General features: G+C 46.2%; 1 protein-coding gene across 4 annotated transcripts in view; it reads left to right on the top strand.

Moving 5' to 3' along the window:
* The window catches only part of NRF1 (nuclear respiratory factor 1), a 66,375-nt gene that overhangs the window by 34,291 nt on the left and 17,379 nt on the right, over positions 1-14,705 (top strand). For 2 of the 4 annotated variants that reach the window (XM_053942242.1, XM_053942243.1), the window contains exons 7-11: positions 8-202; positions 2,100-2,201; positions 5,627-5,784; positions 8,871-8,995; positions 13,752-13,901. In XM_053942242.1, the coding sequence (XP_053798217.1) occupies positions 8-202; positions 2,100-2,201; positions 5,627-5,784; positions 8,871-8,995; positions 13,752-13,901 (730 nt within the window). Of the gene's footprint in view, positions 1-7; positions 203-2,099; positions 2,202-5,626; positions 5,785-8,870; positions 8,996-10,816; positions 11,060-13,751; positions 13,902-14,705 lie in introns of those variants that run through there. The other 2 variants (XM_053942245.1, XM_053942244.1) reach the window with 2 other exon arrangements.

The raw sequence follows: 14,705 nt of genomic DNA, 5'->3' as shown, positions 1-14,705 counted from the left end.
CTGGAAGGTGTCCTGGACCCAGGCCCTGCGGACCATCGTGAAGAACTGCTACAAGCAGCACGGGCGCGAGGACCTGCTCTACGCCTTCGAGGACCAGCAGACCCCGCAGACCACGACCACGCACAGCATCGCCCACCTGGTGCCCTCCCAGACCGTGGTACAAACCTTCAGCAACCCCGACGGCACCGTGTCCCTCATCCAGGTGAGAGCAACCCCCTGGCTGTTCCATTTCCAGCACCTCAGGCGGGCGGTTTAAGGAAACTCGGGAGCTAAACTTCTCCTTCAGGGATTTTGCCTTTTGTCGTGTCTTACCCCACGACAGATCCATCCTCATCCTCTCTCTTCCCGACTCCCACCCCTTGTTCTCCAGTGCAAGGATTTCTGTGATGTGGTCAAAAAAAAATTCAGGGATTTGACCCGAGTTTAGTGAACCTGCTTGCAACAAATCCAGTCCCTGGTGCCACCACACAACACCTGTGGTGGCAATGGGAGGAGAGGTGGTGGAACTGCCTTTCTTTAATGGTATGGAATGTAGCTTAATTAGCTACATTTCAGGTATTTCATATATTATATCTTATATATATATGAAATATATAATATATATATATGAAATATATATTATATATATATTTCATATATATATATGTATTTTATATATACATGAAATACCTGAAATGTAAATATATGTATTTTTATATATATATATATAAATATCTCAGGTATTTCTGTGCCCCAGGTCTTCATCTGACCCCTGAAGTGTATTGTCTTTATTACAAACACCAAATACATATATATAAAAATATAGATATATATTTTTATATCTATATAAAATACAGATATCTATATATAGGTCAGGTGTTTCTGTGCCCCAGGTTTTCATCTGACACCTGAAGTGTATTACATTTATCACAAACACCAAATACATATTTGTCCTCATGGAATAAGGATTCCTCTCACACTGTTCTTAGCTCAGTGCTGCTGCTGTTGTTCCCTGTGTGGGAAGGCAGATTCTGGCAGCTCAGGATGTCAAAAAAATCAGGTTTTCTCTTGAAACTTCCCACAAACTCCTTGTGGGAGTGAGAATTGAATCTCAGTTTCCCCTGTGCCTCCAAACCACCACTGGTGGTGGTTCCTAGCCAGGCCCAGCACTTTGTGCCTCTCGAGCATCACATTTTTAGTGAAGTCTCAGACAGACTTTTCTGATACAATGCAGATAAAAACTGAGTGTATGAGTAGGGTGTTTTTTCCCAAATGAAGCTTTTCAGTGGCTGTTAGGGTTTTCTGTTCCCCACCCAGGCCCAGCAGACTTGCCAGGCTGGTTCTCTTTGCTCACCTGTCCATACAATTTCCCTTTGACTGGTGTCCTTTCAGGTGCTGGACACCTGAGATCCCATTGACTTCCTGGCATTTATATTTCATTCTCTTCAGAGACAAAGCTGCCCATCTCCCTGCCTTTGTCCTTTCCCAGCTGTTAAATGGGGAAAAGATCATTTCCAAAGGGGTATTGAGGAGGAGCTGATGTTTGCCAAGGTGCCTGGAGTTGGGACCCAGGGAATGGGGAGCAAGGAGGGTGTGCAGGGAATTCTGAGGCAGTGCTGGGTGGGTGGGAGAAGGGAGCTGGCTCCACCATGCTCCTACAGCTGCTCTTCCTGAGGCTGGGAGACTGCTGAGGCCTTCGTGGACATAGGGACAGCACGAGGGATGTGCAGAACTTGGTTCCAGTCTGGAAGCTGCCATGGATTAACACAGCTCCAGCTTGGGATTTCCTCCCGCCTGGGGACAGCTCCGTGTTTTCTGTGAGCTCTGCAATTACAATTAGTCACAGAATCATGGAATTTGAGGGGGTTGGAATGGACCTTAAAGATCCTCTCATTGCCATGGGCAGGGACAGCTTCCACCATCCCAGCTTGCTCCAAGCCCTGTCCAGCCTGGCCTTGGACACTTCCAGGGATGGGACATCCACAACCTCCCTGCACCACCCTCACAGTAAATCCTTTATTTTTCCAATCTGGCAGCACGTGAGACCCCACCCCACACACTTTGCCTGAGGGCTGTGGACACTTCCTGCAGTAACAGATGCATTATCTTGTCCTCCACAGGTTGGCACGGGTGCCACGGTGGCCACGCTGGCCGACGCCTCCGAGCTGCCCACCACGGTCACCGTGGCACAAGTCAATTACTCCGCGGTGGCCGACGGAGAGGTGAGGAGCTGCCTCGGCTTCCCGGGCACCTGAACTGGCAGAAACATCTCGGGGCTCGGGGCAAGCAGCCAGCCTGCAGGGAAAAGGGCTGGCACGGAGCAGGAGGCTGTGGCTGGGTGCGGGGAGGGGTGAATTGGAATTGCGGCTCAGGACTCGGCAAACACGATTTTATATGCATATCAATTTAAAAAAATATATAATATATTTCATATATATATATAAATTATATGTTATATATTAATCATACAACATATATTATATAATATATATCAATTATAAAAATTTATATATATAATATATAATATATATTATATAGAATATATAGAATATATAATATTATATATATTTTATATATATAATTTCATAATTTATATATTATATATCATATTATACTATATCATATATATTATATTATATTATATTATATTAGTAATATAATATTATATATATAATTGTGTATAAGTATATATATAATTGTGTCCATGTATAATTTTGGCTCTGGACTGTGGAAACACAATTGTATATATATATAATATATTCTATTATATATAATAGAATATAATATATATAAAACTATATATTATCTATAGTTATATATATATACAATTATATTGGTTATATATAATATTATATATATAATATTTTATTTATAGATATATGTATAAAATTGCGTTTGCAGGATCCTGAGCCGAAATAACAATTCAGCACTTTCTATATAAAAATATAAATTACATTGTAGTATAAATTATATTCTATACATACACACACACACACATATATATAAATATATGCATATATATAAATATATATTTATATAAATATATAAAAATAAATAAATAAATATATATGTGTATATATATATGTATGTATATATATATATATATATATGTATGTATATATGTATGTATGATTCCACAATTATGGTGGAAATCTTAGGTCAGAATTTTGTTGCTATTTTTTAATATATACCTCCTATAGAGTATTTATTTAGGGGTGTTTTTTTGGCATTTCCATGGCTAAATCTGAACGCCCAAGCTTGCAAACATTTATTTTTCCCTTTTTTAAAAATCAAATCGTACATTAAATAATATAATTCTTTCTCTGGGTTTAAGAAACAGCCCGTTAAAATTACAGAGATTTTTTTTTATTATTATTTTTTGCCGTCTTGGCTTCAAACCCCACCTTTAAATGAGGCTGTGGGTCCCTTTGTGTCCCTTTGTGTCCCTTTGTGTCCCCGTGCTCTGCCCAGCTGGGCCGTCACGGCGAGAGGTGGCAGCACAGAACAGCTTTGCTGCCCACAAACCCTGCTCCCATCTCAGAGCCGACTGGAGCAGCCTGGAGTGACCTTGAAGCACTTTGCAGCTGCTTTGGGGTTTTCAAGAGCCAGTTTTGTCTCCTGAGGGCTGCAGGAAACCTTTCAAAGGCACAAATAAGGCTGAGTGGGGCTCACCTGGGTTAGTGGAAGGTGTCCCTGCCCTGGATCTGGGTGGGTTTCAGCTCCTTTTACACCCTCTCAGCTGTAGAATCTCAGCAGCTCAACCTTTCTGGAGTCAGTCCCAGCTTTTTTTTCCTTCTTTCCTTACCCCATCCCTGTTCTGGAACTCCTTGGGCACCTTTGCAGGGCATCACTGGGATCTCCCTTCCCACCCAGAATTTCAGGTTCTCCCTCCCTCCCTCCCTCTCCATCCTGTGTTGGAATTAACCTTTGCCCAAAGAACACAACTTCCTCGTGCAAAATTTTACCTTGAGCCTCAAGTCACCTCTGCTTTTATGGATTTTTTAACCATCTCCATTCCAACTAATTGAGGTGGTTTTTTTTTTCATCACCACCTAACAGCATTTCTATTTGTGTCTCAGAAGTTGGGGAGTGTCCTAAAAAATGTTTCTGTCTAAAAAATGGATTTTTTTAACCATCTCCATCCCAACTAATTGAGGTGGTTTTTTTTTCATCACCACCTAACAGCATTTCTATTTGTGTCTCAGAAGTTGGGGAGTGTCCTAAAAAATGTTTCTGGGGATGGGAGGTGGAGGGAGATCTCCACCTGGCAAAGCAGCCAGTGGGATTTGTCAGCAGATCCTCTGCTTTTTTGGTCCAAAGTATGTTTTTAGTTCCCATCCTGGTGGATTTTGTGACCATATAATCATTATCTCACCAGTTGTGAAGCTCCACATGAAAATATGGGGGAAAATGAGCAACAGGGTGAACTTTAGGTAATAGGAAAATTACCTATGGGAATGTCTGGAATTTTAAATACCTGGGATAAATGAACATTTCCAGCCACCATCATCTTTTATGAAGCAATATGGCTCAATCCCACCCAAGGTCACAGGTGCTGTCCAAAGAAATCCTGCATGGGAACACGGACCAATCCCCAAAATGTGCAAATAGAAACAGGGAGGAAAACACCGCTCGTTTCCCTGAGGGATGTGATCTGTGCTGGGGCTCCAGCACTGCAGAAACACAGAATTCCAGCATAGCTGGGGCTGGGAGGGACCTTGGAATAATCCAGTCCACGTTGGGGCCACCCAGAGCAGGTGACAAAGGGACACGTCCAGGTGGCTTTGGGATGTCTCCAGACAGAGAGACTCCACAGCTTCCCTGGGCAGCTGTTCCAGAGCTCTGCCACTCTCCATGGAAGGAAGTTCTTCCTCATGGTGAGGTGGAACTTGTGTTTTAATTGATGGCCATTAAACACAGCTAATTAATGAACACCCCAGGCTGGCAGGCAGCGATCCAGGTATAACAAAAACTACACTGCCCTGTTTTGTTGAGGATTTGGGATTTGGAAGGGCTTGGAACACAAAGCCTGTGAGGAACTGAGCTGGGGGTGCTCAGCCTGGAGAAAAGGAGACTCAGGGCTGGCCTCAGCTCTCTCCACAGCTCCTGAAAGGTGCCTGTGCTCAGCTGGGCTTGGGCTCTGTCTCCAGGCAGCACTGACAGAGCCAGAGCACACAGGCTCAGGCTGTGCCCAGGGAAATTCAGGTTGGATATCAGGAAAAAGCTTTTCCAGAAAGGTGATAAAGTTCTGGAATGGCTGCCCGGGGAGGTGGTGGGGTCACCACCCCTGGATGTGTTTAAAAAGCCTGGATGTGGCACTGGGTGCCAGGGTCTGCCTGAGCTGTTGGGCTGGATCAATGCTCTTGGAGGTCTTTCTCAGCCTGGTCATTCTGTGAATTCTGTGATTTCTGGTTTTTGAGGACTTTTCTGGCTCTTTATGCACTGGGAGCCTCATGGCTGACGGAGGGCTGCAGTGTGCAGCCACATCCTCAGCTGGATCCCAACCTCCCTCCCCTTTTTTCCCCGCTCTCAGAGCCGGACACCTGCAGCGCTCTGCGCAAACCGATCCATTTTTCTTTCTGGGAAGCAGGCGGCCCTGGAGGGGGTGATCCTGATCCTACAGCCTCTCCCTGTGTTCCCCTGGCAGGTGGAGCAGAACTGGGCGACGCTACAGGGCGGGGAGATGACCATCCAGACGACGCAGGCCTCCGAGGCCACGCAGGCGGTGGCCTCGCTAGCGGAGGCGGCGGTGGCGGCGTCGCAGGAGATGCAGCAGGGAGCCACTGTCACCATGGCACTCAACAGGTACCTGGAGAGGACACAGCTGGGCACAACCTGAGCCTGGCATCTCCTGCCTGGCTTTCCTTCTGTTAGGGCAGAGTTCACCCTGTACAGTCCTGGGAGAGGCTTTTCCTCAGCGGATTCCTGCGGCAGGTGGCGTGTGCAGGACAGCTCCTGTTTCCTGCTCAGTTCAGAATCAGAATCTCCTCCACAGGTTTTGGGTTTTTTTTCCCTCCAGTCTTTCTGAAGAAGAAGCTGAAGGCGCTCCAGTGGTTATTAGGTTATTAGGGTTTTTGGGTTTATTAGGGTTTTATTAGGTTATTAGGGTTATTAGGGTTTTTGGCTGCACTCAGGTTAGCAAGATGTGAGGTGTAGCTCCACAGGTCCATCCAGCAGGACAAAATATCTTTGCTCAGCCTCTGCTGAGCTGCTTAAACTCATCCTGCTGTTCCTAAAACCTGGAAATGGCTCTGGCACTCCCTGAGGGATAGGAAACCACAGCACAGCAGTGAAGGAGGTTTCCCACTGCTGAGGTGTGGACAAGAATTTCCCTCATCCAAACCAGGATCCTGGTTAGAGGCTGTAGGCTGAGCAGCCAGGGGATGGGACAGGGCACCAGACCACGCTGCTGGTAGCTGGAATAAAGCTCCAAGACCTTGCTCCATCCAGAAATTGCTGAAGGAATCACTTTGACCCCAGTTTGCTCCCAAATCTCTGTTGGGATTGAAGCCCAAACACACCTAGAACTGTTTATGCTCTTTATGATGCAGACTTGGGTCCTTCAGATATTTCTTACCTCCTACATGAGGTTGGTCAAATAGGCTTGTTTTACTAAATAGTTTCCTGTAAAATTCACCCTGAGTGGATGCAGTAGGAAATGTTTGGCATGTAAGTAGGAAATGAGGGAAGATAAGAAAAAATATGAGGAAACAGTTGGAAAATATTTGAGTCAATTGATCAAGCAGAGAATGAACAGAGGGAGAGCATCCATGGGGAAGCTAAAGGAAATCCCTCTTTTTTTTCTTTTTCTTTTTTTTTTTTTTTTTTTGCTTAATTCAGGTAGGAATTGGTAGGAAATTTGACTTCAGGAATGTTTTACCACTGCTGGGCAGATATTGTCAAAGTTGAATATTAGGAATTACAGGGAAAGGCATTAAGGGCAAGCCAGGATTAGGAATAACTTGGTCAGTGTGGGAAGTGCTCACCGCTCAAATAGAAAAGAGTGATCAAACCCCAGGAATGATCCATGCCACAGTGGGCTGTGGGAAGGAGATCACTGGAAATGTGTGAAACCATGAGGAAAACAAAAAAGGAAACGTTTTATTTTCTGTTTCTCACAATATCAGACTAAAGGGCCGCCCAGCCAGGAGTTTTTGAAGCGCCATAATGCAATTTTTCCTTCTAATTAAATGTGGAACTCCGCTCCAGGATACTGGAGAAGCAAAAAGTGTAGATGGGTTTCAGAGGGGATTAGAGACAGTTCAGAGCTGATGGTCCAGATGCAGTCTCTGGGAAGCTGGGAGGGTGTAGAAAGGGAAGGATTGGGCACATCCCTTCCTAAATATCTGGCACTGCAGTTCTCACAGCAGGGCTGCTGTGAGACAGCACAGAAGAGCTTTGCTGGCCACAAACCCTGTCCCCACCTCAGACCCTGACTGAAACAGCCTGGGGTGACCTTGTGTGGGAAATGAATTTGTAGAGAGTTCTTAAAGTTGGACAGAAGGCTCACATAGTGTGTACTTGTATGTAAACTTTGAGATAAGAAATGCTGACTTAGAAATGCCCTGGAACAGGAAGAACGCTGTTAAGAGAGAAATGGAATTAAAAATAAGTTTTAAAGGATGGTTTTGTAAATAAGACTAGGTATTTTAGGAAAATATAACTATGAAAAGTGTATTGTAGTAAGATTTGTGAGAAGTAATTTTAGATTATGTAATTTAGATGTAATTTAGCTTTAAAGCATTTACAGCATAGTGTAGTAAATGCTGATAGGCTAAGAAATGCTTATAATGTATTATAATTAAGAAATAGTTAGCTTCTGATTGTAATAGTGTGAATTATAACATCTGTATTGGCTCACCTGCAAAACCACCCCATATATATAATATATATAATATATATTATATCAATTATATATTATATATAATAATATCTAAAATATATCATTATAGATTATGTAATATATTTTTATATATATATGTAATTATTATTATTATATATAATAGATATATATAATTATAGCACCTGTATTATCTCACCACAAAACCACCCCATCTCTGGGCCAAAAAAAGGCTTAATCCAACAACCTTGAAGCACTTTGCAGCTGCTTTGGGGTTTTCAAGAGCCAGTTTTATCTCCTGAGGGCTGCAGCAAACCTTTCAAAGGCACAAATAAGGCTGAGTGGGGCTCACCTGGGTTAGTGGAAGGTGTCCCTGCCCTGGATCTGGGTGGGTTTCAGCTCCTTTTACACCCTCTCAGCTGTAGAATCTCAGCAGCTCAACCTTTCTGGAGTCAGTCCCAGCTTTTTTTTCCTTCTTTCCTTACCCCATCCCTGTCCTGGAACTCCTTGGGCACCTTTGTAGGGCTTTTGGGCCTGGCCTCATTTGTGTGAAGAAATTTAACAGCACTCTGCTGGAAAATAATGAACGATGCTCATTAAAAAGAATTATTAAGCCACTGGGCAGGGGAGGAGTTGAAGGCAGAGCTGGTGATGTTAGGCAAGGTGAAAGGGCAGAACCAATGGTGAAGGGAGAGCTCTGAAATCTGCAGAGCCCCAGGATGTGCCAGTGCCAAAAGTCTGGTACCTGAGTGCAGAGGCAGGAAGGAGCCACGTGGAATAACTGCTTGGATTGTCCCAAAGTTTTATCCAAGTCCCAGGTGAAAGGGAGAACACAGGGCTGTTCTGAGAGACCTGAAAAAATCCACCAGAAGCAGCTCCTTCCCATCCATTCCTCCTCCAGTGCTGATTTCCTGCTGCGCATCACTTCATCCAGGCCAGATACAAATCCCTCTGCTCCGGGCTGCTCTCTTGGCGTGTGTTTGCTGGTTAAGATGGAGTTATTTGTTCCTCTGGTGCTCCTAACCCTTCTCTCCCCTCTGCACGCCCGCAGTGAAGCCGCTGCCCACGCCGTAGCCACGCTGGCCGAGGCCACCCTTCAAGGAGGGGGACAGATTGTCCTGTCTGGGGAAACTGCAGCAGCGGTCGGGGCGCTCACCGGAGTCCAGGATGCCAATGGTAAGGCCTCTGCAAAGGTTTTCTTTTGGCTTTTTTTTAAATTTATTTATATTTATATTTATTATTTTTTTATTTATTTATATCATAAAAACGGCCTTTTCTTCTCTTTTTATTGAAATGGCACGGTTTGGGTGGTAAAATACTCCTCCCTCACTCAAGGGGTCACTGACCAGTTGTGAGTTTTAATCTCAGGGTGGAATGGGAGCATTAACTCCTTGTTTGCTCCCCTGGTGCTGGTGGCTCTGATCTTTCCCTCCTCTGCCAGCTGGCTCTATATCCTTAGGGTTTTTTTTTGGGAAAACTGCTCTGTGATGTGTGTCTGTGCCCAGCATAGGAAGGGCCAGCCTTGATCAATTAACACAATTAGTTGGTGCCATAATAAACTCATCTCCAGAACTCTTACACCAACATTTTATTACTTATTTCCTGCCCTTCTCAAGGCTTTTTTTCTGTGCTTGGTGGCTGCTCCTGAGTCAGCCTCAGGTCATTTTCATCCTGCTTCATTTTCCATCTTCTCACCACAGTCAATCTCTTGATTCCAGGGATTCTCTGTAGCATTTCTCACCTGTTCATTTCTCACCTGCCTTCTGTCAAGCCTGGGGACTTTTGAAACTAGAAACAAAACTGTAAATCTATAAAATCCAGTTCAAGAGATGAATGGAATATGAAAATGTGCCTCGTTGGGGCTCATCCACTGCCTCCCGTTGCCCTGTGCTTCTGCCTGACGCTGGAGGTGTTTAAGGAACACCTGGACGTGGCACTGGATGCCTTGGTGTTGGGTCACAGGTTGGATCCAGTGATCCCAGAGGTCTTTTCCAGCCTGACTCTGGGATAATTTCCAAGCTCAGACTGGTTATTATGGAATTACCCAAGAAACCCACTGGTTGGTTGGGTTAGGTGGAAGGAGGTGTGTCAAAATCAGCTGGAAAAGGGCACAAAGGGTGAAGTTGTAAAGAAACCTTGAGGGTGGGGCTGTTTGGACAGGAGTTGTCAAAGAGAGGCCAAGCACATGTGGCTGGGTGACAGAACTGTCACCCAGAAAGCAGAAACCTGCTCAGCTGAGAGCTGCCTTCCATCAGAATCCTCATCCAGCCAGGAGCGCGCTCCGCGTGAAACGTCGAGGTTTAGTTTGCAGCAGAGGAGGGAAGAGGAATTTGATTTGAAGCTGGTTTGGTTCCCTTGCTGTGGAGTCAGCCAGCCTGAAGAGGGAGCAGAAATGAAGGGAAATCCCTGTCCCCGGAGCTGGGAATGCATCTGGCACCGAGGGAGGAGCAGGATTGTGTTTATTGTGCCGGCAGCCTGGCGTGAGGGCGATAAGTGCTGTGTGTTTATCAGAGGCAGGATCTGACCCTGGATGCTCGAAACCAGCAACTAATCAGATTTGGAAAAGCAGATCCGCACCCCTGGCTCCTTTTGCTCTGCTTCCAAAATGCTTTCACAGTCTGGATTCCTCTGGATGCTTCCCCTAAAACTCCCCTTCTCCACACCCTCCCTGAGTCACTCCACCTCACTCTCCCAGCATTGACATCATTTCAATACAGGCTGGGCTTTTTTTTTTTTTTTTTTCCCTTTTTTTTTCTCTTTTTTTTTTTTTTTTTTTCCTAGCAGCCGAGTTGGAAATCAGATGGGATTTAGAGTGCATTAAGAGGAGAGACTGCAGCATTTTCCTGTGAGCACAACCTCGCCCACAGCCCCTCGCCTGGTTTCCACTCTCCTTCGATTTGCTCTAATCTCCGGTGGTATTAAGGGGAAGGGCTTTGGAGTCCTTGGAAGCTCCATGCTGTTGGTTCCTTACGTAACCAGCTAATATATCTCCCTCAGGGATGGAGGAGATGTTGGTATCCATTGCTGCTGTCTCTGTCTGGGGAGGGAGAGCAGATGGATTTCACTGCCGGCAGGATTTATCTCCGTAGCCGAGGTGGGAGTGGGAGCATCCTCCTGGACACACATTTGATGGATGCAGCAGGAAAAATCCACTCTGTGCCCTTCTGTCCAGAGGAGGTGGAATTGGGAGTGATTTGGGGAAAACAACTGCCAGAGCCAGAATGGTCCTCACCAGCAAATTCTCCCTACTCGCTGTTGCTTGCAAGGTCTTAATTTGCTGATATTCCCAATAAATGCTTCTCTCTGGGAATGCTCTGATCCTTCTGCAGGACTTTTCTGAGGAAAAAAAAAACCTATCTGGAAGGATAGGATAGAAATTTTATCTCCATCTTCACTGATAAGGAAAAGGAGATAGTTTGACAACTCCCCATCCCTGGCAGTGTCCAAGGCTAGGTTGGCCAGGTTTGGAACAACCTGGGATAGTGGAAGGTGTCCCCATGGCAGGAATGAGATGATCTTTAACTCACTTCCAACCCAAACCATTCCATAATTTCTATGAAAATGTCTGGAGGTCAGGCAAGGTGTTTCATTCCTGATTTTAGCCATTAAGTGTAATTACTCTCTTTTATTCTACTTTTTTTTGTTTATCTCTCACTGTGGCATTTTTCCCATTCCTTTTCTGGAATCATCTGAATAATAATACCAATACAAGACAACTGAGATGGCTAAAAAGAGGAGACCTCTGAATTTCCATGGAAATGTTGGAATCTAGGGCTGGATATCTTGCAGGGAGCCCAGGAACGTGGCTGCACTGCGAAAGGGCTGTGGATAATCTTGTGATCTGTTCCATTCCCAGCTGAAGGAAACAAGATCTCCTGCTCCCATGCAGTGTCAAACCAGCTAAGTGCGTTATGGTTTTCCTGCTCCTCAGGAGCATCTGCTCCGAGTGGGGATGCAGGAACTGGTGACCCCACACTTGGAGGCTCAGATGGTTTTCTTCCTAAGTGGTTGGTATTGAGCAGAGGAATATGGAGAGCAAGTGGAGGGGAGCGTGGCAGCAGCAGTCCCAGAAAATGCTGGGAAATGCTCTGCTGAGGAAACCTCTGTGCCCTGGAGCTGCTTCTGGAGTGAGAGGAGCTCGGTGAGCGTTGGAAGGAGCCGTGCTGGAGCATCCTCCTCCCGCAGCCTTTTGTTTGCCATTGATCCGTGGGGCCCTGAGAGCTGCCAGGGCTTCCCGGCTGCATCCTGAAATATTGATGAGGCTCCGGGAGGGGCAGAGCAGCTCCCTGCCCAGGGAGGGTTTAACAGCCACGGGGCAGCACGAACCCGGGCTTGCTGTGGAAGGTGAGAGGAGTGGAACGCTCCAGCTCCAGCTGGGATTCAAACCAGGGCATGGAACGAGGCGCCGTGGGAAGAGTTGGGAAGGAAGAAGCTGTGGAGGATGTGGGATCGAGCCATAACCAGGGAATTAATTTCACAGACCGGAGCTTGGCCCAGCCAGAGATCCAATGGATCCTGCTTGTCCCCCCCTTGGCTGCTCTTTTCCTGTCCCCAGAGCAGATTTTCCTGCTGGATCTCCTCCCCGTGCTGCTGGAGATGCTCCTGGGAGCACAAAGGGGGACACTGAGAGGATCCCACACTGAGTCCTGCCCTTCTCCATCCCAAAAATCCAATCCCTGCTCTCCATACAAGCGGAGGGGGTCGTGTCCAGGGCTGGGCTGAGCCAGGATCTGTGAGGAGCATTAGGGTCTGACGTGGGCAGGGGGGATTAGAGAGCTCCCTGCTTTCACAAGCCCCGGAAGGAGGCATCAGCGCTGTTGGTTTTTGGGCTTCTTTTTTCTGCTTCTCTCAAGGCTGGGATCAAAGCTCTCGAGGTGATATTTTGTGTTCAGATTTAGGTGTTTATTATTTCTTATTTATATTACAAGTGGTGAGATCTACAGCATTCTACTAACAAGCTACAAAATGGCCCTCTATCTTCTTACATAAGGTCTTCTAAGGCTAAACTATCCAATTAAAAAATGACACCTAAATGATTTTCACTTTTAACTTAATAACTAATCACTCAAAGTCCGCAATGCCGACTTTTTTGTCTAATTACAAAATACTACTTAAACTTATGAAGAAGAAGGTGAAGAACAACTAGCCACTGCCCTAAAACTTCTATCTTGCCCCATATATATTGTTATATTTTAAAACCTTAAACTCTTAAGTTTTCCACCCTGTGATACCACACACTTCTAATCAAACTACACGCCCGTAATCTCAGTGCTATCAATCAATTTTGGAAGCTTTCTCCACTGCCTCAGGTCAAATATAGTATTTTCTTGTGGCTCTGTGCCCTTCAGCACAGAAAGTTTCAAATTCTCAGCATCCAGGACTCCAACATGCATGGGATAAAGGAACCTCAGCGGCGTTTGGGGTGACAGTGCCACACAGAACTGCTGCTCCAGGTGGTGATTTCCGTGTGGGAAGAGGTTTAAATGCTGGAAAAGCTTCGGTTCTGGGCGAGCTTCCCACACAAAGTCAACAGGTGGGAAGCTGTCCCCAGCCTGGGCCGTGCAGATGGGAAATGGGAACGCTCCTCTGGCAGCTCCGGGCCTGGAGCTCTGTACCTGCCAGTCCCACCCAGCTGTTTGCAGAGGAAAACACATCCAGGAGGGAAAGGCAGGATTGGGATCCTGTTCCCTGTGCTGTGTGTGTCTCCCAGAGGGCAGGAACACAGATGGGAAAACCCAGGACAGGTTTGGGATCCCTTGCTTTGGGATTCCTCAGGATAGGCAGGTGCAACACGGAGCCACTGGGAGCTGGTGGCTTTTTCACATGAGAAAAATATTTATAAATTTCGTGGGGGGGGGAGGTTTAGGGGCTGCAAATGGCACTTTTAAAAAAAGGAGTATTTTATGTTTTTCCTGTTGGATCTCCTTTTTAGGGAAGATGGAGCCAAATGAGTCGCTAGCAGCTTGGCAAAGTGCAGTTCAGCATGTTTGCATCCAGGAGGACAGGAAGGAAAGAGTGAAGCTTTTTGTAGGGTCTCCCTGGTGGGAGCAGAATTTTTTTATGAAGGTTTACACTGAAACAGGTAGGATTTAATCCCAATCTGAAGGAAAGGTGAGGAAAATCCTTTTTCCAGGTGTGTTTCAGATGAGAGGGTAGAAGAGAAGCCAGAGGCAGCCAGCCAAGAGAGAAGAAGAGTGAATTCCTGGGTTTGCTGAGCAGCTCCAGGAGCAGGGAGAGGTGTTTCCTAGAGGACAGATTGCTGTGTATCAATGAATAATTATCAGCAATAGAGCTGTTGGGCTCTGAGTGAAATACCTTGGCATAAGCCTCAGTTGAAAGGAGTTTAATCTGTGTCAGGTCGGGGTCTCTTCTCCCAGGGAACAAGCGACAGGACCGGAGGAAAAGGCCTCAGATTGCATCAGGGAGGTTTAGGATATTAGGAAAAAAATTCCTCACTGAAAGGCACTGAAATGCCTCTCCTGTCAGGCATTGGAACAGGGCAGGGGTGGAGTCCCCATCCCTGGGGAGATTTCAAAGCCCCGTGGATGTGGCACTTGGGGACATGGGGTCGGGCTGTGCTCCAGGGAATAGGGACAGGAGGAGAGGGAACGGCCTCAGGCTGGGCCAGGGGAGCCTCGGGGGGGATTTTAGGGAAAATTCCTTCATGGAAAGGACTGTGCAGCCCTGGCACAGGGGTGGAGTCCCCATCCCTGGGGGGATTTCAAAGCCCCGTGGATGTGGCACTTGGGGACGTGGGGCTGTGGTGGCCTCGGCAGTGCTGAGGGATGCTGGGACTCTGTCTGGGAAGTGTTTTCCCACCTTCATCATTCCATGATTCCAAGGACACTCATTCCCCTGCGTGTGCCCTGTAGAGAGGGGGTTCCTG

This window comes from Vidua chalybeata, chromosome 5 (genome assembly GCF_026979565.1).
Source record: "Vidua chalybeata isolate OUT-0048 chromosome 5, bVidCha1 merged haplotype, whole genome shotgun sequence".
NCBI classification, from domain to species: Eukaryota; Metazoa; Chordata; class Aves; order Passeriformes; family Viduidae; genus Vidua; species Vidua chalybeata.
The sequence above is the reverse complement of the archived record's forward strand: the minus strand, read 5'-3'. Positions and strand labels throughout refer to the sequence as shown.